This window comes from Mobula hypostoma, chromosome 7, assembly GCF_963921235.1.
Source record: "Mobula hypostoma chromosome 7, sMobHyp1.1, whole genome shotgun sequence".
Lineage (NCBI taxonomy): Eukaryota > Metazoa > Chordata > Chondrichthyes > Myliobatiformes > Myliobatidae > Mobula > Mobula hypostoma.
In genome coordinates, this window is record NC_086103.1 from 73,140,759 (window position 1) to 73,167,628 (window position 26,870).

The 26,870-nt window shown below is 40.1% G+C and overlaps 1 protein-coding gene across 3 annotated transcripts in view; it reads left to right on the plus strand.

Annotated features, from left to right (window-relative positions):
* The first annotated feature begins 9,278 nt into the window (after positions 1-9,278).
* Positions 9,279-26,870, plus strand: part of LOC134349381 (lateral signaling target protein 2 homolog) — a 67,936-nt gene continuing 50,344 nt past the window's right edge. For all 3 annotated transcript variants that reach the window (XM_063053592.1, XM_063053593.1, XM_063053591.1), the window contains exon 1: positions 9,279-9,762. In XM_063053592.1, the coding sequence (XP_062909662.1) occupies positions 9,721-9,762 (42 nt within the window). In that variant the 5' untranslated portion in view covers positions 9,279-9,720. The remainder of the gene's footprint in view (positions 9,763-26,870) is intronic.

Consider the following 26,870-nt stretch of genomic DNA (forward strand, 5'->3'; position numbering starts at 1 on the left):
GTGCTGTGAAGATCATCTATGGCCTAAATACTCAATGACATAAACCCCTGTCAAGAGCAGAGGAGACCTTATTAAGTATATAAAAAATATCTGAATCTGCAGGAAGGAGAACTTCAAGGAACTCCTCAGTGAAAGCATTGTCTTTGACATGAGTGCTTGTGACTCCATTCCACAGTATACAATCTGTAAAAATCTTTGTGCTTTACAAGCCCAACTAGATGTTGAAAGGGCTTGTCAACAGTTGAAAAACAATGAAGCCTCTGGAGCAGGTCAAATTCCTCCTTAAGCACAAAACATGGTAGGATGGTCATAATAATCACTGTGCAATAAATCTAAAAAATGCACATCATTAATTACTATTAATGATCCTTTTTTAATCTCACTAAGGCCTTTGATTCTTTCAACTGATAGGGATTATGGAGAATTGTTCTTAAGTTTGGCTGACTGTCCTCAAAAATGCATCACTTGTCTATATTTGCTATGCCATGGCATGCAGGTTGTGATTATAAACAGTGGTTTATTACAAATCCAAACCCATGGGCAACTAGGGTTTAGTAAAACTGTGTCCCAGCACCAATAATTGTGTTAATCCTATTCTCTGTAAAGCTGAACTTCATCTGCAGCAGGTTTCCATTTGAGTTGAGCTAATTTACAGGACGCAAGAGGAATTTGATCTTCATTGTCTCTACGCCAGACAACCCCAATTATCAATTTTCAATACACAGGGAATACTTGTACATGTGCACAGTCAGAGGCTGAGTTCTAAATCATAGCGCACTACCTCACTGGAACACAAGAGAAACTGGACTTTATACTAATACCCAAAAGATAAAAGGTCCTTTACCAACTCTTGATGACACAAAATACTGCACTGTTTCTCCCCAACCACCCTTCCCTATCTCTACCCACTTTTACGACAATCAAAAGACATGTCAGAGGTACCACTCTCAATAAAGGCAGTCATTAATGTCAAAATTCATCACTGCCTCCTTGCTCAAGTACAAACTTCAGTCAACAAAGGATAAGGTTGTTCAAAGATCAAGAGTTCAAACTCTTTGGCTCCCAAAAAGCATTCATCTCTGCTCTCCCATATGACATGGACAACCTATAGTAGGCAAACAAACACACGAGAGAACTGTCACCAATGTTGTCTTCACAAGATCCTCTAATTCTACAGTCATATTAGGTGAACCAGATGAATATTCCCAGCCAGTATGCTCTGATTACGCTCAACCAGCAGCTTCATTGGGTGAGCCACAACACTAACATTCCTGATGTATCAAGCTCCATCATTGCACAAGAACCGAAGAAATTCTTCTCGGACATTCACAAAGTCTCTTGGAAAATCAAATATAATATCCCCACTAAATCATGAAATTTCATGGCCTGTGACCACTCAACATGAAGGCATAATAAGGAAACTGGGCTTATTGAGTCCAAATGACAGAAGCATATGGACGCAAGATAGCAAAAAAAATGCACAACATTCAAAACTACACATATCATTAAGCAACACCTTCCATAGGACTCTTTAGCCATCTCAGAAATAGAATGGAAGCATGTCATTCTCGATGCCAAGAGATTGGCTAAATCAAAGAGAAGGCACTAAACATGTAGAATAGCTATGTTAAAATGGTCGCAAAGACAATTAGCTTATTCATGTAACGAAAAACATATGTTCTGCACTGTAAAGGCAAATGTTGCAATACTGGCTCTTCAGTTTTCATTTTTCCAACTGCCTAGAAGTGTTATTTTAAGCACTACAACTACATGTAATCATCTGCTTTCAGTATATTTAACTATAGAGGAATCATCAAGGGCAAGACTAAGGCTAGAAGTTATTTATGAAATTAAATTGGGGCTTCCTAATATAGTATCACCTTTGCCCAGAACTACAATTAAATTCAGTACAAATAAAATAATTACTTCATTCAGTGTGGAATAATTTTCCCAGCTGGTTTTTATAATTGGCATATGCATGCATGAAAGGATTTTTTTGAGACTTTAATCTTCAGACCTACACTCTTAATCTAATGAAAAAAGTAAATGATTCATTAAACTGCTTTCCCCTCTTTAAAAATTTACTTCTTTAACTGTCCCTGGCTGACTATCTTTAATGGTCTCTAATACACATTAATGAGAATTTGCAATGGATTTTACTCAGCAAAATCAAGATTGATCGATGGCTGTGTTTTATTCATTGATTTACCTGGTTACATTTTCATTTAATTTACTTTTATTCACATTTATATTCTATTCTTAGTTCCCTTTTCCATTTCTTGCTTATGCATTTTGTCTTTATCTTCCATTTTCTCCTTTTGATGACGTGCTGTTTGCAGTTTCTTTTGTCGGTGACACTGCCCAGTTAACGAAGCTTCTTTTCCTTCTGCTCTTCCTTACTTTGTGCACCATGCCATATTTTTTCCATGGACAAATACAAACAAATTCCTCTCTGCATTTTTCCCTTCTCAAGATACAACTGTTTACAAATTTTTACTGATTTTGGTTTTCTTTATTTTCATCGCTTGTTCACTTTTATTTGCTTTCAGAACTTGTCTATTTTATATATATACCATTTGAGCTCACTGTATTTTCAATATTTATGATATTATTCTATTAGTAAATACTATTCAGATTTGATACATGTTCTGCCTTTACAGTCGCATGGCTAATTATAACTTTCTGTAATGAACAAACATGGGAGTAATAATCTCACTATTTCAGTGGACGCCAACATTTTAGTAAGGCTGTATCATTGGGTGCCAAACATAAAATGCCTATTGGTGTGGAAATTAAGTCTTAAAATGCATTATAGGCCTTTATTCACTTCTGTGTCAACATTTTAACCATTTTTCTGGTTACTGGGGATAGAATTAAAGAGTTTGTATAAAACTTTAGTTACTTTTGTGATGGGAGGAAGAGAAGGAGGAGAGATTCTCTTTCCATAAGAACGAGCTGGCCTGTTACCAAGTCAGGCTTCAGCACTCGATGATGTTGCAAGCTCTGTGGGGATGGATGTGCCGCTTTCAACAGATCTTTATAACTGAAGGGACACTGCTCAACCTATGCCCTAGAACTAAGGTCACCCAGTCCTAGACTATATGTACCTATGCATATATTGATAGCTCAAAGCCAACATTAACTCATTACATTAGAAACACCAGATGATGGGCCTTACATGCTACTTCTAGAAGCAACGGTCTTCCTCAGCCTGTCCCTACTGTAGAAAACATTCCACTGAAAATAGAGCTTCATGGTGACAGCCTGGAAAACATGAACACTCCTCATATCTTAGGAGTTATTTCTCCATTAAGAAGCAGAATCAGATTAGGTTCATAATAACTGTCATATGTGATGTAAAATTTATTGTTTTGCAGCAGCAATACAGTGCAAAGACAAAAAGCTGTCATGAATTACAAAATAAATAAAAAGTGCTAAAAAGGGAATAATGAGGTAGTAATCATGGGTTCATGGGCCATTCAGAAATCTGGTAACTGAGGGACAGAGGATGTTCCTGAATTGTTCAGTGTAGATCTTTAGGCTCCTGTACCTTCTCCCTGATGGCAGTATTAAGAGGGCATGCCCTGGATGGTGCCTGTCCTTAATGATAGATGCTGCCTTTTTGAGGCACTGGGTCTTGAAGATGTCCTTGATGGTGGGGAGGGTTGTGCCTGTGATAGACCTGGCTGAGTCCACAGCCTCCTGCAATCCCGTGAATTGAAAGTGCAGCATAGATTCATCCCAAAGATGAAGTATGACAGCATAGAAATAAAAGAGACGATACAGCAAATTTAGTGGGAAGCTAGGGGATTGGAAAGTTTTTAAAAACCAACAGAAGGCAACATGAAAAAAAATGAGTGAAAAGGTGAAATATGAAGGTAAGCTAGCAAATAATATAAAAGAGGATACCAAAAGTTTTTTTAAGCTAAGACTGGATATCAGACTGCTGGAAATTGACACCGAAGAGGTACTAATGGAGGACCAAGAAATGGAGGATAATCTCAAAATTCAAGATTGTTCAATGTAATTTCCAGTACATAAGTGTAAAGAGAGAACAGAATAATTGTTCCTCTGGATCCGATGCAACACAACAAAAACCCATAATAAAATAAAGACCACAATAAATATGCTAGGTAGGCTGATGTCATTGATGTGTTGGGCAGTTTTGACTACCCGTTGCAGTCTTCCCTGTCCAGTGCAGTGCAGTGCAGTTTCTGTACCATTCAGTGATGCATGGTAGTGTACTTGGATGCTCTCCATTGCACATCTGTGGAATGTCACGGCTGTAGATGTGTATAGTCCAGCTCTTTTCAGCCTCCTGACTAAAAGTAAAGGCATTAGAGAGCTTTCCCGACAGTGTACAATGTGCTCTGGGACCATGATGTGCACTCTCCAGAGTTTGAATCTGCTTGCAGTTTAAACTGCTGTGTCATCAATGTAAAGAGGGGTGTGAGTGGTGCGAGTTCTCCTAAAGTTGAAAACCATCTCCTTTGAATTGTTGACATTGAGGAAGAGGTTATTTTCCTGGCACCAAGTGTCAAGTTCTTCCACCTCCTGTGAAGGCTGTCACATTATAGTCGTTGATGAGCCCCACCACTGTTGTATCATCAGTGAACTTGACAATGTGATTAACTGGGTGATCTTGTGTGAGCAGAGTGTACAGTATTGGGCTGAGCACACAGTTCTTGTAGGTACCCGTACACTCAGTTGTGCAGTGATGTATTTAGACTGAGGAGTAGGAGTTTGTTCACCAAGGTCTCTGGGACAATATGAAATCCAGAAATAGCATTCTGACAAAAATGTCATTGTTTCCTAGGTGTTTCAGGGCCACGTGCATGATAGATCCTATGGAATCTGTCGTAGAGCAGTTCTCTTGGTAAACATATTGGTGAGTGCCCAGTGTGGCAGGAATGGAGTTTTTGATATGTGCCATTAGCTGTACCAGCCATTCCAAGCACTTCATGATGATGCTACCAGGCAGTAGTCAGTTCAGTTCTGAAAGTGCAGAGTTCTTTGGTACAGCGATGATGGTGGCTGACTTGAAACATGTGGAGACAGCAGCCTTGATGAGTGAAGTGTTGAAGATGTCCATGAAGACATCAGTGAACTGGTGTGCATACTCTGAGCACTTTGAATGAGATGTTGTCTGGTCTACCCGCCTTACTGAGATTCACTCTGCAGAGTCTTTCTCACATCTGCTGCTGTTACAGGCAGTGATGCTCACCTGGGAGGCATTATGGTACAAACCTCAAAGTGTGTACAGAAGTTGTTTCGAGCGTTAGTAAAGGAGGCATCACTGGTACAGTCAATGCTGTTTTTCCTTGCATAACCAGTAATGCACTTGATGCCCAGTCACATAAACTGGGGATCGTTACTAGACAGGTCTTCCTGAATTTTTGTGTGTGGGCAGTCTTTGCCCTCTTGATGCCTAACACGAGGTTCCTCCTGGTTGCTCTGAGAGTTGTTCTGTCACCTGTCCTGAAGACAGCGTGCTGGGCTTTCAGTAAGAGCGCACCTCTGTGTTTAGCCAGGGATTCTAGTTAGGCTGTGAGATGACTGTTCTTGAGGTAACAATGTCATCTAGACACTTACTGATGTAGCCAGTGACAGATGAGGCAAATTCCTTGAGGTCTGTGTTTTCTCTGTTTGTGGTGGCCTCCTTAAACATCCTTTTGACTGGTTTCTCTATCTTCGGCAGCAGCAGTTAAACATATTGGAGATGTGGTCAGAAAGGCCACGTTGAGGACGTGGGATGGCTTTGTAAGTACCACGTCAGTTTGTATAAATATGCTGCAGTCTTTTTGTTCCCCTAGCGGCCATTGGTGACATGTTAGTGGAAATTAGCTAAACTGCCCTACAGGTAAACATGATTGAAGTCTCCTCCAATTATGAAGAGACCATCATGATGCTTCTTTTGTAGAGAGCTGATGATACTGTAAAGGTCTCCCAATGTGTCCTTGGTAGTCATGTTTAGGGGGATGTAGACGGTGTTGATGAACACAACAGTAAACTCCCTGAGCAGGTAACGTGACAGGCAGTTAATCGTAAGATGTTCAATTGCTCCAGAATGGTGACTCCTCAGTACAGAGAAGTCTGTGTACCAGCCTTTGTTAACATACACACAGATTCTACTTCCTTGGATTTCCCTGACAGGGGGTTTTGGTCTCTGTTGAACAGAGCCATCCCATCGCTGTGAAAGACAGCAGAAGTGAGTATAGTTACTATACCTACTTAGAAGGTGTTTGGGAAGCTGAAATGTCTGAAGGAAGATTAGTCACCTGGACTAGATAGACTACACCCTAGGGTGCTGAAAGAGGCAGCTGAAGGAATTGTGGAGGCATTAATAATGATATTTCAAGAATCTCTAGATTCTGGAATGGTTCCGAAGGACTGGAAAATCGTAAATGCCACTCCACTCTTTAAGAAGGGAGGGAGACAGACATTATTGGGGGGAAAGGCAGGAAATTATAGGTCAGTTAACTGACCGCAGTGGATGGAAAGCTGCTGGAGTCCATTATTACGGATGAGGTTTCGGGGTACTTGGATGCACGTGATAAAATAGGCCGAAGTCATCCTCGTTTCCTTAAGGGGAAATCTTGTCTGACAAACCTGTTGCCATTCTTTGTGGAAATAAGTTCAAATTTCAAAGTAAGTTTATTATCAAAGACATTCTGAAAATATAAACAATATTCACGGACACTCCTTTGTCTATTCCACCTCAACCATCAGTAAATCCAACAACCATAATAGAGTCAATGAAAGACCATTCCCAACAGGGCAGATAACCGGCGAGCAAAAGACAACAAATTTCAAGAACATATGGTAAAGAGTCCTTGAAAGTCTGTAGGTTGTGGGAACAGTTCAATAATGGGGCAAGTGAAGTTATCACCTCTAAATCAAGAGCCTGATGGTTGAGGTGGAATAGACAAAGGAGAGTCCGTGAATATTGTTTATATTTTCAGAATGTCTTTGACAAGATGCTGCACTTGAACCTACTAAGCAAGCTAAGATCCCATGGTATTCCAGAAAAGTTACCAGCATGGATACAGGATTGGCTGACTGGCAGATGGTAAAAGGTAGGAATGAAGGGGATCTTTCCTGATTAGCTGCGGTGACATTTCATATCGTATGTCAATGATCTGGATGATGGCTTTGTGGGCAAGTCTGTGGACGATACAAAGATAAGTGGGGTGGGGGGCAGGTAGCATTGAAGAAACAGGAAGTCTGCATGTGAGTATTTAAATGGGCAAAGTAGCAGATAAAAAACAGCGTCGGAAAGGATATGGTCATGCACTTTGGTAGAAGGAATAAAGGCATAAACTATTTTCTACATGGGGAGAAAATTCAGAAATCAGAGATGCAAAGGGACTTGAGAGTCCTTGTGCAGGATTCCCTAAAGGTTGAATCAGTGGTAAGAAAGGTAAATGTAATATTAGCATTCATTTTGAGAGGACTAGAATATAAAAGCAAGGATTTAATACTGAAACTTTATAATTGGTCAAGCTGCACTTCAGTACTGTGAGCAATTGTGGGCCCCTTATCTAAGGAGAGCTGTGCTGGCAATGGAGAGGGTCCAGGAAAGGTTTATGAGAATGATCCTGAGAATGAAAAGTTTAACTAATGAAGAGTATTTGGAGGCTCTGGGCCTGTACTCACTGGAGTTTGAAAGAATGAAGGGAGATCTCATTGAAACCTATTGAATATTGAAAGGCTTAGACAGAGTGGATGAGGAGAAGATGTTTCCAACAGTGGGGGAGCCTGGGACCAGAGGACACAGCCTCAAGATAGAAGAACGTCCATTCAGAGCAGAGATGAGGAAGAATTTCTTAGCCAAAGGTGGTGAATCTCTGGAATTCATTGCTACAGACAGCTGTGGAGGCCAGGTCATTGGGTATAGTTAATACAGAGATTGACAGGTACTTGATTAGTGCATGAGTCAAAGGTTATGAGGTGAAGGCAGGAGAATGGGGTTGAGAGGAACAATAAATAAGCTATGATTGAATGGCGGAATAGACTCAATTGGCTGAATTGCCTAACCCTGCTCCTATGTCTTATACATTTGTAGAAATTTGTAAGAATCTTTGGTGACATGCAAAATCTCCTCAAACTCCAAATGAAGTAGAGGTGCTGAAGGGCCTCCTTTCTGATTCCATCAACATGTTTGGCCCAGGACAGATCCCCAGAGAGTTTGATACCCAGTAACTTAAAGCTGCTTATGCTTTCCACTGCTAATCCCTCAATGAGGGGCTGGTATATGTTCACATGATTTCTCCTTCCTCAAGTTCACAATCAATTCTTAAGTTGTGGCTGACATTGAGTGCAAGTTTATTACTGCAACACCACTCAATCAGCCTTAACTTAATGGTACATACCAGGAAAATATCAGAACTGGGAAAGAGACAAAAACAAGTCTGCAAAGACTTTAGAGAGGGATGCTTAGAAAAAAAGAATGCTCTTGGAACAGAGAGGCCAAATAGGGTAATTGGTGCAATTAGGGTCTTTGAAATTATTTTTGTAATCTTTGTAATTGTTGTTAATAGCAAGGCTGTGGTACATACCCAAAAGGCCAAGGTGCACAAACATAAAAAAACACAACAAATAAAGTGAGTACAAGTAGTGAGCCCTGCTCTCCTACATCACTCTGAGAATAAGGTTCCAGGCAGTATTTGGATTTTTTCACAAAGTCCAACAAATGCACTCAAAGTAAAATCAAACTCATAACAGTGTCCTGTTCCAGACAATCCTTCCCAGTTCTTGTGTTACGCTATTTCAACTCCAATAGGCAGGGGCACCTTTCACAGGCCCTAAAACATTCTATTCCAAGGTCGTCAATGGGAGAGAATATCAGGCAGATGAAGAGAATGAAATCAAAGCATTTTTGAAATAAAAGTGCAACACTTCCCTCTGAGAATCACTGGCCCTTGACTGGAGGATGCTGCCAATAACCTTGAGCCCCTTTAGCAGAAGCACAAAGCAGTCCCGTGAAAGAATAGAATAGACTACTCATTCATTCTGTCAAATATAGCTATACCTCATGGGCGTTAAAAATAAGTGATACTGAATCAAGAGAAACAATCACACCACCAAGCGAAACGAGCGTATCCTTGCCCAAATCAGGAGGAAGGCAAGGTCAACGTGATTTTAAAGCAGGACCATCGGTGGGCGGAGCCTTGCTTGGGAAGGCGGGGTTATTTCAGGCGCGTCAATGCGTGAATAATGATTGAGACAGGTAGATGCGTCAGGTAGGTAAGCAAAGGCGGAAGGAGCTGTGGCTGCTACCTAATTGGGTCAAGGGTACGTCAGGCTTCCCCCGAGAAGTAAGCAGGCGTGTTAGTTCAGGAAGAAGCTGAGAAGGATCTCCTCTGTAGCAGATCGACCATCTCTAAGAGAAGCGAGGAACTGCCAGCTTAGTCGGTGACCGGCGTTGTCCACATCGCCGTGTACAAGAGAAAAGCTGTTAGTGCTTTCGTGAAGGTGCGGAATTGGCGAGACCATGGAAAGAAAGTGAACGTTTGTCCAGCCTAACCGGTGGAGAGACAATACCCGACCTGACATGAGGGCAGCCATGTACCATCAATTATGACAGCGAGATGTCGCTGTGCTTGAAGAAGTGTATGTAGAAAGTTGAAGCAGTCCACAAGCCATTACAGTCAAGATTGTGGCTTCGGTCACTGAAAATCGTTCTTTATAAAAGAACACTATCTTATCTGGGAGCTCAGTATGCTACCCGCGGCCGTGAAGCGATGGCTCTACAAGCCCAAAGTAAGAGAATGTTTTACAGTCTGTCCATATCGCTCAAATTTTCCTTTCCTTACTGTTACATTTCCTTACATTCATGACGAACTTCAAAAGACTATGTTTCCAGCTTTGTTGATTTTGCACTTCCATTGATTGGCTTTTTAGTTTTAATTCGTAATTCCAGTTTAAGGAGATTGGGCGTCTACTTCAAAATAAATTGTTCTCTGGCCTGACATTATTTTTAACAATTACTGGTTAGTTTAGTTTTGTTTCCACCTTAGAATATTCCCAACTACCCGCTCGGTACAGTTGAAAAGGGCTTGAATGGTGTTCGTTATATTCGTCGTGACTAGTTGATCATTAGCAAGACGGAACTTGCAAATTGCATCACTGGGAATAGTTAGCCCATTAACTTGACAAATATGTTTCATTTTGGGAAGGTTTGAAGCAATTCAATGTAACGCGGATTCTGAGACAAAATTTGCAAAGTTCTAGAGGCATTATCACCTTTTGACGACAAGGAAGAAAAAACTTGTGATAACTGGATTTATACCGAATCCAACTTTCAGTATTTTGAGGCAGAAATGAAAATGTTAATTTGATTGCAATCACATCCATTGATTACCTAATACAATGGAAATTACTATTTACTCTCAAGCTGAGTTAACTTGAATGCAAATTCATTTGTGATTTTTTTTTAATCAACCCGATTTAGTTTCGGAAACAACCAATATCTGAATCAACCAGATTCTTGCTTTCTCTGTGTCTGCTCTTGTACGCTAAGGAAACTTTTGTTAATTGGCTGCTGGAGAACTTGGTGAAAAAGGATAGGGATATGTAAAGATCTGACGTGCATGCTTATTCTTCAGTTATGGATAATAATAATAATGTGCTTTCATTTTAACTTAACCAAAGCAACTAGCCTTCCTGACTTTTTCCTTCTCTTCAGCTCTTGCGTGAACAGAATTCCACAAGCAACAAGTCCTACATTCTTACCTAAATAATATTTCAATTATGATGCAGTGTATTTGACCTGGAGGGTCATGTTTACTCACTCCACATCCACTCAATATGTACTCACCATCTTTACATATTTCAAAACTTTTATTCATACTAAAATGTAGTGTGAAACTTTCACACTCACAGTCAATATATTCAGTAGTATCAACTTATTTTAAAAATACAGCACCATTGCCATATGTGGAAGCTGAATAACTTGAAAAGCTATAACCTGGATCATTTTGTTTCATGTTGTTCAAAGGAGAAGGCAGGACAATGAGGCTGAGAGGAAAATTGGACCAGGCATGCTGAAATGGCAGATCAGACTTGATAGCCCAAATGGCCCTAATTCTACTCCTTAATCTTGTGGTCTAAATATGTCCTTTTATGAGGACAAGTGAATTGTCAGTATAATTAAGTTATTTTTATGCATGGATTAAGCATAAATAGAATTGTTTTTGTGATTTAATCTTTTATTACAACTTGCACAACCAGTTGTTACATAAATAGAATGCTACCTGTACGATGTTACCAATGAGTCATTGAACAGGCAGTTATCAACAATGCAAATTTCAACCAGCTTAACTTTCCCAGTTAACTGAACAGTGTAATGTGCTGAACTGTCCTCTTGTTCAATTGTAGCATCAAAATTAGCTTTTTCCTAAATCACCAAAATCATTCAATTGTCCTGTTATTCTTTTACAACAAAAAATAAAGTTAAATTCAAATACATGAAACTTGCTCTCTGGAAATCCAACGCTACTTGCATCAGCAATAAATCTTCACTGGAGGAAGCTGATCATTTTGTGTGGATGGAAATTTAGTTTTTGTTTGATTATTCATAATGCCTACAAATACTAAGACAGGGTCACTCTGAGAATGATTATGTGAGGTGGCTAATTTTCCTCCTTTATTGTATCATAGAATTTATTACTGCTTGCACATGCTGAAAGCCAACTGTCCCTGCATTGATTGCCTGAATACATTTTTAAAGACCCACAGATGCTTTTTAATTTTAATAATTGGGGAAGATTAGCTCAAACTGGAGCAACCATGGTTGTCCTCCCCTCCACTCTTACATCTATATGCTATGTAAACAAGGTAGATTTCCACATTGCAGACTGCTTTAAGGTGAGTAATAGTCATACATAAGGAATATCGTTTCACTTCTCCAATAGAATTGTGGTAACCATCTCAGAAAAAAATTGTCTAATAACTTCATAATTCAGCAAGATTGTCAATGTTAAGATTTCTATTTTTTAAGGATAGAACGTTAGTTCAGAGTTGGTCGACAGCTCCTGGAAGTAAGTAATCAGAAGTCCATGTGTTTCTACCTATTCAATATGCCATCATTTCAAATGTTAAAAAAATCCTGGCTCCTTAATGTATTTTCTTATTTCGCATACCAGCCACTTTGACCATTCGAGTTTGTTTCCTTTCCTAATCCAATAAATTTGGCACTGGTAAGTGAACGATATGAATGTCAAAACTATTATGTAGCGATGATGGCCCTTTATTCCCTAGGCTATGCTCTAAAGTGGAAGCTTTACCACTCTAGGCTGAAACTCAAACTGTAAGATAGCTGCCACTTAATTATGTGGCAAAGAAAGAATGGCTTTGTGAATTCTGTCATTAGTTTGGCAACTATTTGGGCTGAAAAAAATAATAAAAAGACAAATACCCTCTGTGGGCTATTTGCCAGCATGCTGTATCATTGGCTCAGAAACCCTGCATTTGATCCCCAACAATAGAGTCGGATCTAACTTTACCATCCAATGATTCCAAAGTCAACATTGTTAACTGTCAGCTCTGATGTCCTTCAGTTCCCAGTACTAAAAGTTTCAGAACATTTTTGCCAAGTCTTTTGAAATGGTTGATTAAAGTTTATGCAGAGCTTCATCAATATGGAATCAGCCTGTAGATGAGGAAAAATTGGAATTGCAATAGAGTAGTCATGTACGATGAGGGAGGAGTAAACATTTGTTTAGTTCGGAGTGGGTCTACGTGAGAGAACTAATGATCATTAACATGGGAGAGATTGGGGAAAGTTTCAGTAGGAACTGGAACAATGGGTATTAAAAGTAACTAGAAAAAGATGGGTGGAGTTCAGACCCATTGTGATTTCCTCCACAAAACATTTTGTACTGAGGGAAAATGCAAGTTTGTTCAAGGTGCTAGTTGGCTTGGTCAGGCAGACACCAAGAGTGGATGTGAGCTAGTCGAATTGCTACTGATGGTTCATAGGACAGACCTAATGATGGATGGACGGAAGAGCAGAAGATATTCAGTGTGTTCAGACAACTACAATTTGTTTCTATGTTGGGTTTGAGAGCATCAAAAGAAAAGCTAGGAATTGGAACAGAGAAAGCCAAGTTTATAATCTCCTGGCAGCTTGTTCAGGCAAAAGAAGAATGAAGTCAAATAAGTTATTTTGTTTAATCATGATGAAGGCAGCAGAGTGAAATCTGAGTAGGTGGACTAATGATTACCAGCCACCTCCTGTGGCAAATTCTGAATCACTTTTATGCAAATGAATCTCAGTTTTTTTTCTTTTTTATAAAAATAACGTGAAGGTATAACCTATCCAACACCCTGGGGTAGATTTTTCAATCTGCTGCTCTGGATGCAAATAAAGAAGTGATATTCTATTACAAAACTTTCAGTGAAGAAGTATAAGTGCCTGGAAGAAAAATTAAAATTATTTAGTTTAACTTTCCCTCATGCTATGAAATGCTCTCTGCTTGACTAATCAGAAGAATTGAAAAGGGGGAATGAATAAGCAATATATTAATTGTCTAAACAGGACAAATTTTGCCTTCTGCTCTTGTACATTTGCTCACCCTTGTGCAAATATGGATCTGTTGCACGATTTCAAGCTGCATTTCCCCTTATGAAGAAAATGTCTTAAGAGCTGCATCAGAAAATTTGGGCTTCATTTGTGTCCATTGGCTTTCATATCACCCTCATGTCTGTTGCATATATTGATCGTGTAGGAGTTTGACCCCAGTTGTATTTAGGCAATGCTGCTTACAGTTCCACTTCCAATCTAAGTTCTGGATGCAGCACAAAGTAAATAGTAAACTTAAATCCTGTTTGGTTTTGCTACCACCAAATCCAAAGCTTGTTGAGAAGAACATCATTATCAGAATCCGTATTACGTAACATTTATGTTTGGTTCCACTTTTGAAAATGTTTTTAAAAACTGATACTTGCGGGGAACGTGGGTGCATTGATAATACCCCCTTTGAATTTATCTTGGGATAATATTCAATATAATCCCAAAAGACATTATTTATGGTCCATCCCTGGTTTCTGGAGATAATCGAGAATCTTGGGACCTGGGTATGCAAAGCAAAGGTTAAGGCTCATAACTTTGAGCTCAATAGATACTACTGAGCTCAATTTCTACAAGTATTTTTTGGCAAATTCACAATTATTTGCTGATATGAAGAGACATAAATCATACAGGTTATAGCAGAGGAGTTTATTTTGTATTGAGATATGCCTGATATGAGTTATTTCTACTCTTGAAAGTAATGGGAAATAGAAAAAGCACATTTTTAAACATTATTTTGGGGTTTCAGGTTTGAATTGACAAGGGAATGGTTGGGGCGAGATGGGGTTATGGAGAAAAGGAAAGCTGATTCACCATTTAGGTATTTGTTCTTTATTATACAGTGTAGTGGAGATATCATAAACACAAAAAATTCTGCAGATGATGGAAATCTGGGACAACGCACACAAAATGCTATAGGAACTCAGCAGGTTGGTCAACATCTATGGAAATAAATATCGTTGACATTTTGGGCTGAAACCCTTCTTCATGACTGGAAAGGAAGTGGGAAGATACTAGAATTTAAAAAGTTGGGTGGAGGGGAAGGAGCCTAGCTGGAAGGTGATAGGTGAAGCCAGGAGGGTGGAAAAGGTCAAGGGCTGGAGTGGAAGGAATCTGATAGGAGAAGATAGTAAACCATAGAAGAAAGGGAAGGAGGAGGTGAAGGAGGAAGGAAGCCAGACTGGGGAATAGAAGAAGAAGGGAGGGAATTTTTTAACCGGAAAGAGAAATCGATATTCATGCCATCAGGTTGAAGGCTACCCAGAAAGAATATAAGGTGTTGCTCCTCCACCCTGAGGGTGGCCTCACGTTCGTACAAAATGAAGCCACAGACTAACATGTTGGAATTGGAATCAGAATTAAAATGTTTGGCCACCAGAAAGTTCTGCTTTTGGAGAATAGAGCAGACTGCCTATCACTCCCTCCTGGGTTCCCTCCTCCTTCCCTTTCTCCTATTGTCCAGTCTCCTCTTCTATCAGATTCCTCCCTCTCCAGCCCTTTGCTTTTCCCACACAACTGGCTTTTCCTATCACCTTCTAGCTACCCTCCTTCCCCTCCCTCGCTTTCTTATTCTGTCTCCTTCCTCCTTCCTTTCCAGTCCTGAAGAAGGGTCTCAGCCCAAAATGTCAACTCTTTATTCATTTCCATAGATGCTGCCTGACCTGTTGAGTTCCTGCAGCATGTTGTTGTGGAGATGTCAATTGTTTTCTGTTTTTTTATACTTTACAATGTGTCACAAAATTTGAAAAATGATTAATCACTGAGCCTAACGTATTCCACCCCCCGGGCCATGTGTGTCTAAAGTAGGTATTTAAATATCATTTCTACAGATAGATTTAACTTTTGAGATTTAATAAACTTTTTACTATACTGCTTTGTAGCCTGGAGAGGAATTACATATTTTTCTAACTGGGTGGGTCTGCACTGTAGATGCAAAGATCGTCATCCAAATAACAATGCAAAGAATTTGAATGCGTTCAGCACTCTGTAATGCATGACCTGGTGGTTTGAGGTTTTTTAATTTATAAGCACGTGGTGTGTTTTTGGAAGCCCCAGATTTCATATCTTGAAGAGTGCTTGCAGTACACTGCCAATTTTTTTTATTGAAGTTGCTATGAGCTCTTCAACAAGCTCCTTAGAATTTGAGTGTTGTGTATATAATGTTTCAGTAGTGTTTGAGTAATATTGTAGACATGTCATTGATTAAGTATTCTTGTCCATTTAAATAATTCATTAGGGCTGTCTGTAAAAATAAGTGAATTGCATATGTCATCACGCTACCGCATGATACTTGTGCACCTTGCTTAAAGTAAAAAAAAGTTAGACTCACAATTCAGACTTCCATGTCTTGCTTTGAAATTGTTTCATGTTTTGAAGTTACAAAACATTACATTGGTGGTGAGGTACTTTTTTTTTTAAAAAAAACTTGCCTGTTGAAGCACAGCAAAATGTTTGAACTTTTTTAAAAACCAAAAGTGCAATGAGGAACAGAGTTTAAAAATAATAATAAATGGAGCCCAGCAAGTGCTGAGAGAGTCGAGTTATAAAAAGGCAGCAAACAGATGAATTCAGTGTTCATAACAAGTGAGTACTGGGTGATGATCATCAGAAAAATGAGCAGAAATAGTTGGTTACATCAGAAAGATAGACATGTTTGATTACATAATAGGTAACTGGATTTTATATACTGAGCAAATTGAATAGTATTTTGAAGCAAATGATACAGCGAATGAGAAATGAGTACAATTTTTCCTGAGTGCATAGAGTTCAAAGGCATAGATTGCTTTGAAGTTTGACTGCTCGAATCAAACCACCTGAAATGAGTTTTGCTGATATTGTGAAAATGATGCAGAAACATTTAGAATCAAACATTGTTGATTGCAGAATGCTTTATGCTTCATAAGTGGAATCAAAGAGAAGGGGAGTCCATTTCAGCATACGTGGCATAATTTAAGAGATTGTCTGAGCATTGTCAGTTTGGTAATGGATTTAATGATGCACCAAGAGATTGCTTAATTTGTGGAATCTTACAAGAAAGATTTTAAAATGGCTCCTAATTGAAGCACAACTTGCATTTAAAAGAACAGTTGAAATTGCTGTTTCAATGGAAACCACAGACAGACACAATTGAGTTGCAGTCAGGAATGAAAGTGACCATAAACAAATATGCAGTGTCTAAACAGAAATCAGTCTGGCCAAATAAATTGTGTTACTATTGTGCCAGTGTCTCTTAAACACCAGATCAATGCAGATTTAAGGGTGAAACTTGCAAAAAATGCAACAAGGTAGGACACATACAAAGAGCATGTTGGGCAGACAAAAAAAAAAGCTAAAAGTCAATTCGCAGTTTCAAAAAGAGCACTAATCTGCAAGCTGTTGATGCAAAATCTAATGATGAGGGTGACACAGTGCTGGCGAGCCTTGAGAGCTACAATTTGAAAACTAACAGGAGAGGAGCAATATGACTGGCACCAGAGTGAATGTCTAATTAATTACAACGGAATTATACACTGGTTCAGCTGTTGCAGTAATTCCGTAAAATGATTTTGAGTAGCATTTTAAAATTTATAAACTGTAGCCTGCAGATATCCTACTAAGAACTTGTACTGGAGAAAAGACAACTCCTGTGGGAATGGCATTCGTAACAGTGAAACGCAACAACCAACAAGAGACATTGAGCTTGTATGTGGTAAGAACAGGAGGATTAGTATTGGGGGTGCATGATTGGCTGATACAATCACAACTGGATCAGAGATCTATTCACAATTTACATGCTGCATCTCTTGCAATGAAGCCACCTGAAAGTGAATTAAGGAAGGTACCAGATGATGCCAAAACTGTCTCCATGCTATATGCCATAAACTCTTCCTCAGCAGGTGACAAACAGGTGTTGGTGCCAACCTCTTTGCCTCTGGTCAGAAGGCATATTGGACCAATGACAAACGATGCTGCTCAGAGGAACCATGAAAGTGAAGAAAGCAGTGGTCTGACTACAACAGTTTTTGTAGGTTACATAGAAACCATACCATAGAAACTACAGCACAGAAACAGGCCTTCTGGCCCTTCTTGGCTGTGCCGAACCATTTTCTGCCTAGTCCCAATGACCTGCACACGGACCATATCCCTCCATACACCTCCCATCCATGTATCTGTCCAATTTATTCTTAAATGTTAAAAAAGAACCCGCATTTACCATCTCGTCTGGCAGCTCATTCCATACTCCCACCACTCTCTGTGTGAAGAAGCCCCCCCAATGTTCCCTTTAAACTTTTCCCCCCTCACCCTTAACCCATGTCCTCTGGTTTTTTTTCTCCCCTTACCTCAGTGGAAAAAGCCTGCTTGCGTTCACTCTATCTCTACCCATCATAATTTTATATACCTCTATCAAATCTCCCCTCATTCTTCTATGCTCCAGGGAATAAAGTCCTAACCTGTTCAACCTTTCTCTGTAACTTACTTTCTCAAGTCCCAGCAAAATCCTTGTAAACCTTCTCTGCACTCTTTCAACCTTATTTATATCCTTCCTGTAATTTGGTGACCAAATCTAAACACAATACTCCAGATTCGGCCTCACCAATGCCTTATACAACCTCATCATAATATTCCAGCTCTTATACTCAATACTTTGATTAGTAAAGGCCAATGTACCAAAAGCTCTGTTTACGACCCTATCTACCTGTGACGCCACTTTTAGGGAATTTTGTATCTGTATTCCCAGATCCCTCTGTTCTACTGCACTCCTCAGTGCCTTACCATTAACCCTGTATGTTCTACCTTGGTTTGTCCTTCCAACGTGCAATACCTCACACTTGTCTGTATTAAACTCCATCTGCCATTTTTCAGCCCATTTTTCCAGCTGGTCCAAGTCCCTCTGCTGGCTCTGAAAACCTTCCTCACTGTCTACTACACCTCCAATCTTTGTATCATCAGCAAATTTGCTGATCCAATTTACCACATTATCATCCAGATCATTGATATAGATGACAGATAACAATGGACCCAGCACTGATCCCTGTGGTACACCACTAGTCACAGGCCTCCACTCAGAGAAGCAATTCTCTACCACCACTCTTTGGCTTCTACCATTGAGCCAATGTCTAATCCAATTTACCACCTCTCCATGTATACCTAGCGACTGAATTTTCCTAACTAACCTCCCATGCGGGACCTTGTCGAAGGCCTTACTGAAATCCATGTAGACAATATCCACTGCCTTCCCTTCATCCACTTTCCTGGTAACCTCCTCGAAAAACTCCAATAGATTGGTCAAACATGACCTACCACACACAAAGCCATGTTGACTCTCCCTAATAAGTCCCTGTCTATCCAAATGCTTGTAGATTCTGTCTCTTAGTACTCCCTCCAATAACTTACCTACTACCGACGTTAAACTCACCGGCCTATAATTTCCTGGATTACTTTTCGATCCTTTTTTAAGCAATGGAACAACACGAGCCACTCTCCAATCCTCCGGCACCTCACCCGTAGACAGCGACATTTTAAATATTTCTGCCAGGGCCCCCGCAATTTCAACACTAGTCTCCTTCAAGGTCCGAGGGAACACTCTGTCAGGTCCCGGGGATTTATCCACTTTAATTTTCCTCAAGACAGCAAGCACCTCCTCCTTTTCAATCTGTACAGTTTCCATGATCTCACTACTTGATTCCCTCAATTCCATAGACTTCATGCCAGTTTCCTTAGTAAATACAGACGCAAAAAACCTATTTAAGATCTCCCCCATTTCCTTTGGTTCCGCACATAGCCGACCACTCTGATCTTCAAGAGGACTAATTTTATCCCTTACAATCCTTTTGCTCTTAATATACCTGTAAAAGCTCTTTGGATTATCCTTCACTTTGACTGCCAAGGCAACCTCATGTCTTTTAGCCATCCTGGTTACTTTCTTAAGTACTTTCTTGCACTTCTTGTACTCCTCAAGCACCTGATTTACTCCCTGTTTCCTATACATGTCCTACAACTCCCTCTTCTTCTTTATCAGAGTTGCAATATCCCTTGAGAACCAAGGTTCCTTATTCCTATTCAATTTACCTTTAATCCTGACAGGAACATACAAACTCTGCACTCTCAAAATTTCCCCTTTGAAGGCTTCCCACCTACCAATCACATCTTTGCCAGAGAACAACCTATCCCAATCCACGCTTTTTAGATCCTTTCTCATTTCTTCAAATTTGGCCTTCTTCCAGTTCAGAACCTCAACCCTAGGACCAGATCTATGCTTGTCCATGATCAAATTGAAACTAATGGCGTTATGATCACTGGAACCAAAGTGCTCCCCTACACAGACTTCCATCACTTGTCCTAACTCGTTTCCTAACAGGAGATCCAATATTGCATCCCCTCTAGTTGGTTCCTCTATATATTGATTTAGAAAACTTTCCTGAACACATTTTACAAACTCTAAACCATCTATACCCCTAACAGTATGGGAGTCTCAATCAATGTATGGAAAATTAAAATCCCCTACCACCACAACTTTATGTTTCCTGCAGTTGCATGCTATCTCTCTGCAGATTTGCTCTTCCAATTCTCGTTGACTATTGGGTGGTCTGTAATACAATCCCACTAATGTGGCCATACCTGAGAAAGCCTCTGATATGTTAATCAGGCAGTTACTTGCAAAATGTGGCTTGGTTTTAAGCTGAGGGAGTTCAAGGAGCTTCAGAAAAAGTTGCAAGTATTTGGCTTTTGTGAATATAAAGAATCAGAGTCTGCTTTGTGTGCATTAAGGTTATTCCATGATCTTCAAGTGGGAGACAAAAAGGCTGTTTGTAAAAGTAGATGCAAAGACCATTGCCTAACTGGATGAATAGATGATTAAAAAGAAAGGAGTCAATGGAGATATGAAAACAGGATTCATCAGATGATATTGTGGATGAGGAAACCAGGAGGAGAGATCAGATCGTAAAGGGAGCAATAGACAGATTAATAAGGGAATACTCCAGTAAACTAAATGCACCTTCCCAAGATCGAGATGCACAAACCTGAGATTGTTTTCACAGCGACAAGCTGCAGCTACCAAACAGAGTGATCTCTCTTGTCAGAAAAGATATTATCCCACAAGAGGAAGAAAGCCTCCACAGTGATTTAATCTTTAAGCTTAAATGGGATAAATTTACTTGTTGTGTAGTATACTGTGTATAAAGTCGAGTATTGAATTGGAGTCTATAGCTGAGCAGGGAGGGGAGTTGTGTATTTAATGCTTCAGTAGTGTTTGAGTAATATTGTAAATGTTGGTTAACAATTCTTGCTCATTTAAATAATCAATTACCCGTTTCAGACTCCTTTGACTTCCTTTGAATTAGTTTAATATTTTACAAAAATGTGTTTTTAATGAGTTGTGTAAATAGTTTGTGATGTTTTTTGTGATTATTTTGACCACTTCCATCACAAACCAGCTCCTCTTTCACTTGCAAACGAAAATTGAACTGTATGTGTGTGCTTCAAGTCTTTCTCGACACACAGACAATTAAATTTGGCACTGCTGCTCCTGAGATGTGGCAGTTGTATACACCAGGCTGATTTAACCATTGTGTTCATTACAATAAAATTATGGGTCCAAATTCATTTTGATTCTTGACCTCCTACAAAATACTTTTTGGGCATAGTAAGCCATCGTTGATCCCAGGGGAATGTGGGTTTGGGCCTCTGGTGGACTGTGTCCTCTCCAGGGGGCAAGCCTGGGTGGGAAGATTTGAAGAACTGGCTGTTGCCCATGCAGTGAGTTCCCCCTCTCCACGTCACTGATGTTAGACATCCCACCTCTCCCGGAAGTTCTGGAAGTCTCCGGCAAATTGATGGTGCTACCTCTCTGAAATGAGTTTTTGCAGGGTGGGATGTCTGTGATGTAGTCCAAGGGAAGGGCATGCGCTGATACAGCTTGGCACCAGTGTCATCACAGAGGTTGCAAACAACATCAAACTACCTTAGAGACCCCTCAGAATTTTTCCTCAGGGTTTACTCCCAAAGCCTTTCCCCTGGGTGGGTATGTTTGCAGGGCAGCAGAGGTTTAAAATCAGAGATTTCCTTCTCCTAACCGGGCTGCCGTCCAAGGCTGATGAGCCCCACCTGCCCAGAGCAACTGGTTTTGAGGTGCCAGTGGTCCGCCTTTGCCCCTTCTCTTGTCAGTAGAAACAGTTCCACCGGGCCTAGTAGCTAAACTGCACATGAAGGCGAAGAGTTGGATTTGATTGCCAGAGTGGAACGCCATTTGGAGCACTTTATACGTAGTGGGAGCCTATCCCCACTGTTACCCCCAGCTATGACGACCTTGGGAATCATTTTGGGCATAAAGTCTATTTATAAAAAGAATCGATGTTCCTTTTAGAGTTGTATGTTTTCACCCAAATGTATTTCATCTAGGACTCTACAATTTCCATCTCACCTGGCACAAACACAAACGGTGGTTATTTCACTTCAGTAGCAGATGTGATGAATGTTATTCATCTTTATCCACTTCTTGATAAAATGGAAGCAATTGCCTCAGTGGTCTGCACTTGCCTTGAAAGGGAAGTAAGAGCTGACAAGTATTTTAGAACATTGAACATCACTTCCTTTCTCAGCAACAGCGGAAACAAATGAGTTAAATACTTGCCACCTGCTCTATTGGGGGAATTGAAGTTTAAATTCTTACAAAGTTCACTGGCTGTATGTAGGATGGGTGGGTGTGGAGGGGTCGAGGGGGTTGGGGGGGAGGTGAATGTTTCCCTGGCTAAGGAACCTTGAGATAGGAGTCCTGGTTTCAATGGTAGACCGTTTAGGGCTGAGAAGAGAAATTACTTCAAAAGGTAGCAAACCTTTTGGAAATTTTTGCCAAGGGCTCAGAGATAGAATTCAGTCAAAGGATAATTAATTAATTTGTGGGTATGAGGAATAATGGAAGAAAATTATGTTGCAATAGATCAGCCCTGCTCTTGTGGAATGGCAAAGCATACTCAAAGGATCAAATCTGCTCTTCTTCACTCTTGTTCTCATGTGCAACTGAGCATAAAAGCAGAAGTCCACTCAGCCCTTTGAACCTTCCCTGCAATTTCAGCCTTGGCTCTTCACTTCTCTGTTTTAGTTCCCATATCCTTCAATTCCCCAGTCTTTCAAAAAAAAGAAAAAATTCTTTTTTTTTAAAAGCCCTCAACGATGTAACCTTTCCAGGTAAAGAATTGCAAAGCTTTGCCACTCTGTGATGACTTCAGATTGAAGGTGTGGAGGATGATCTGACAAGGAAGATCTTACCGTTGTACCAGGAGGAAGTGAGAGTGGGAGCACAGTAATAGACTGGGTGTTAATAAGGATAATTTCTCTCACTCAAAACTTCAGAGCTCTGTGCAGATGCTGGGGTTGTTATTCTAATGGAGATGAGAAAGGGCTGGTCTTGAGTAGGGAAGGTGGGTAAAGATGTAAAAGTTAGCAGTGAGAAGGTGTACTCTGCAAAGATCACTACTGGAGAGAATTTATTTGAAGGCAAGAATTTGCCTGGATCAGAAAGTTGCATGCAAAGCAAATGGAACTATTTAAATGCCAGCAATATGATTTTGCGTGTACATCCAAATAAATTTTAGTCAGTGCGCGCAACCACTGAACACTAATGAACTCAACAGTGGACTACAAACTTGCTGAGGTCTCCGTTAATGAGCTGCTAAGAGATGCACCCTCATCCTTTCCCCCCCCGCCCCTAAATACTCAGTGTCATTCTATCTTCCCCCTCCAGATGCTTGAACAGTTATCAATTGTTATTGCCTATTTTAATTCTGTATTCAACATTTGGGGAGATTTTTCTCAAATTCTGCATTTAATCTACTCCACCATTATTAATCAGTTTTGCTTTGAGAACTTGGTACATTAATGGTATTGACTTGTACCTGCAGTTCCTAAAGGCAACCATTTATGTTGGCGAGAAGGTCAGAACCATGTAAAATGTGCAACCTTACTGATTTGCATGCCCCCTTTGTGCAATTAGTTTCAGATTGAAATTGAGCAACATTTCCAAGACACTCTTGAAACAAGCAAGCTGATTTATTATAAGCATGCTTTAATGCTGCTTTTGTATGTAGTAGTTTAAAAAAAAACAACTTTATAATGGTGTTCTCTATTTCTCAATGTCACTAGAGCTTTTAAATGTTCATTATATGAAACCATGCCAGAATTTCATTCTAAAACAATCGGGAGGTGGGGGGGAATAAGCTGTTTTGATAAATTGCAAATATATTCAAGATCTTCTAATGTATTATAGAAAGCAAGCTAAATACTAACTTCTCCCTCAATGTCAGCAAAACAAAAGAACTGGTCATTGGCTTCAACAAGTGGGTGCAGCACATGTACACATTAGTAGTGCTGAGATAGAAACAGCTGAGATCTTCAAGTTCTAAGGTGTAAATATCACCAATAGCTTGTTCTGGTCCAAACACATAGATGTCCCTTTCCTCAAGGCTAAGGATGTCACCGTGGCCTTGCAAGTTTAAAATAATACACCACAGAAAGCATTAGAGTTTGATATGGCCACTTTTGTCGAAGATCACAAGAAATTGCAGAGAGTTGTGGACACAGCTCAGTCCATCATGAAAACCACCCTCCCAGCCATGAACCCCATCTACACTTCTCACTACCTCTGAAAAGCAGCCAATACAATCAAGGACCTACTACCCTGGCCATTCCCTCCATCCCACCAGGCAGAAGAATTTAAAAACTAAAGCATGTACTACTATGCTCAAGGAAGCCTTCTAACCTGCTATAAGACCCTTAAATGGATTCCTATATGAACGATAAACTTGTAACCTCAAAACATACCTTGTCAAGGCCCTTTCACCTTTGTCTATGTGCACAACACCTACTCTGTAATTGTAACTGTACACTATATTCTGCATCGTATTATTGCTTTTCACCTTGTACCACCTCAACCTGCTTGTGTTTTGAAATTATCTACATAGAGAGCATGAAAATAACTGTTTCACTGTACCTTCTTGTATGCCACAATTTTCCAATTCCAATTAAACCATGTCTGCAAAGAATGAAAATTCCTTTCTACTCAACAAGTTTCAATTTCTGAATTCTCTCTACTGTAGCAAAATAAAACATCTTGAGGCACTCTGAAGGAATGCTATCAGCAAGCCACTGAACATGTTGGGGTGGTTAATTAAAAGGTTGGTAAAAGAAAAAGCTATTAGGAGAACTTTATGGGAGAAGGAAGATTGAGAAATTTGGAATAAGGATTCCAGAGCTTAGAACCTTGGGAATTGAAGGCATAGCTGCCAAAGTTGGAGTGGCTACTGATAAGAAGTTGTTTAGAGGGATGGAAGCTTGTGATTTCTAGGTGTCACAAGCTGCAGAGTTGTTTCTGCACAGTAGCGTGCAGTTTTAATGACATATTTGTGACTGGATACATATTAGGGCTGGAGCATATAGAAAATAGGAAGAAATTATGTAATGTATTATTTTGTTTATAACAAGACTTGTTACCTGAAGAGTGAAAGACTACAGAGGTCTGAGATTTAGAAGAATCTGGGTGTTCGAGTTATGATTTGCAAAATGTTTGTATAATGGACGGTGAGTAATTGGAGCTAACGAAATGTCAATGCTAATTGCAAAGACAATTAAGTGCAGAAGTAGGGAAATTGTGCTTCATGCATACAAAGCATTGATGAGATGGCATCTGAAGTATGATGTTTAAAGTTCAAAGTACATTTATTATTAAAGTATGTATACAGAATACAACTCTGAGGTTCGTCCTCCCACAGGCAGCCACGAAACAAAGAAACACTTTGGAACCCGTTCCTAGAAAAACATTGGCCACCCAGCACATGGAAAAAAGAACAAATGGTGCAAGCAGTAAAAAGCGGGTGAACAACACATGGAATATCATCTTCAAACCAGGAGTATTCAGTTTAGTTTAGTTCATTTCAGTTTAGTGCCACTAGCTAACAGAAGGCCGCAGAGCTGGTCTCCGCTGAAGCACCCCAGTCCGCACCGATCACTCCAATCCAACTGCTCACAAACAGCAAAAAAAACACAACCAGAATCCAGAAAAATGTGAAAGGAAAATAGTTTTGTAAACACTTTGGCGAGGGTTTTCTCTCCTCGTACTAGATTGGACAAGGACTTTTCAAAACATACAAGGTTGTCTGGGAGGGACTGTATGTTAGGATGTTTTTATCCAGTTGGAGAATCTAGAATTAAGTGTCACTATTTAAAACAACAGATTAGATGATATTTTTTCCAAGGGTCATAAGTTTTTCGAATTATCTTCCTTAAAAGCAGAAGAAGCAGTGTCTTTGAGTAATTTGAAAGTGGAAATAAAAGGGGATGAAAGTCTATTGGTGGTAATAGAGCATGTGAAGTTCAGATTGTGATTGTGTCAGGCATGAATATATTAAATAGTGGAGCAGATTTGAAGGGCCAAGTGGTCTACTTGTTTTTATGAATGTTCACGTGACCCTGATTTCTTGGTATAAAGATCCGGGCATGGTTATTAGAGTGGATTAGGACTAGGGTGTGCGGGGTGTCAGGGAGGGGTAGCACCTCTGGTGGGGGAACATGTCGCGACCTTTTCAAGGCGGTTAGTCCACCTTTGGTCCCCACCCGGCACTCAGCTCTCACCTGTGGCTCCCCGTAGCTGTTGGCATGCGACAGCGGCCATACCCTGGGCAACAGCTTCGACAAGCCGGCTAAACCAGGTGAGGGTAGCCGATGGGTCTCAAACCCTCAGTGAGATAGGGAAATGTCTATCCCAGCACATGAAGACAGACTCCGGCGGATTGAGCGGACGAGACCAATGGAAGGTTCAACGGTTATGAACGTGGTCTCTGCAAGCGTCGTGAAATGTGTAGAGCACAACAAGACATAGAAGACATCCTGGTCCTCCACTGTGCCTAGTTCCATCTTTGGCCAACTCGACTCTGTCTTCACTGGATCCAGATGGGAATTGGGAAGAGAGAGAGAGGCTGACGCTGCGCAACTCTCCCTCACTTAAATTCAAATCACGCGCTAGTCTCGACACCATCAATTGTGTAGAGGTCTTCATTGATGACGACGATGGACGAACAACCAGGATTCCCATGCTTCCTTGTTCAGTTTTAAGTTCATAGTGAGGTTTAGACATTGCAAGCTGGTAATACTTTCAATCTTTTCTATCACTGTTTCAACCTCTGACAGTCAATTCATTCTATTGCCGTAAATCAGAGTAATGGCATTGCTGTAAAATTAGTTGGCATATTAACTAGCGGCAGTGGAATGCTGCAGAATAATATGCTCAGATTACTGTAAACTAATGGTTTAAAAAGCTTCACTAAAG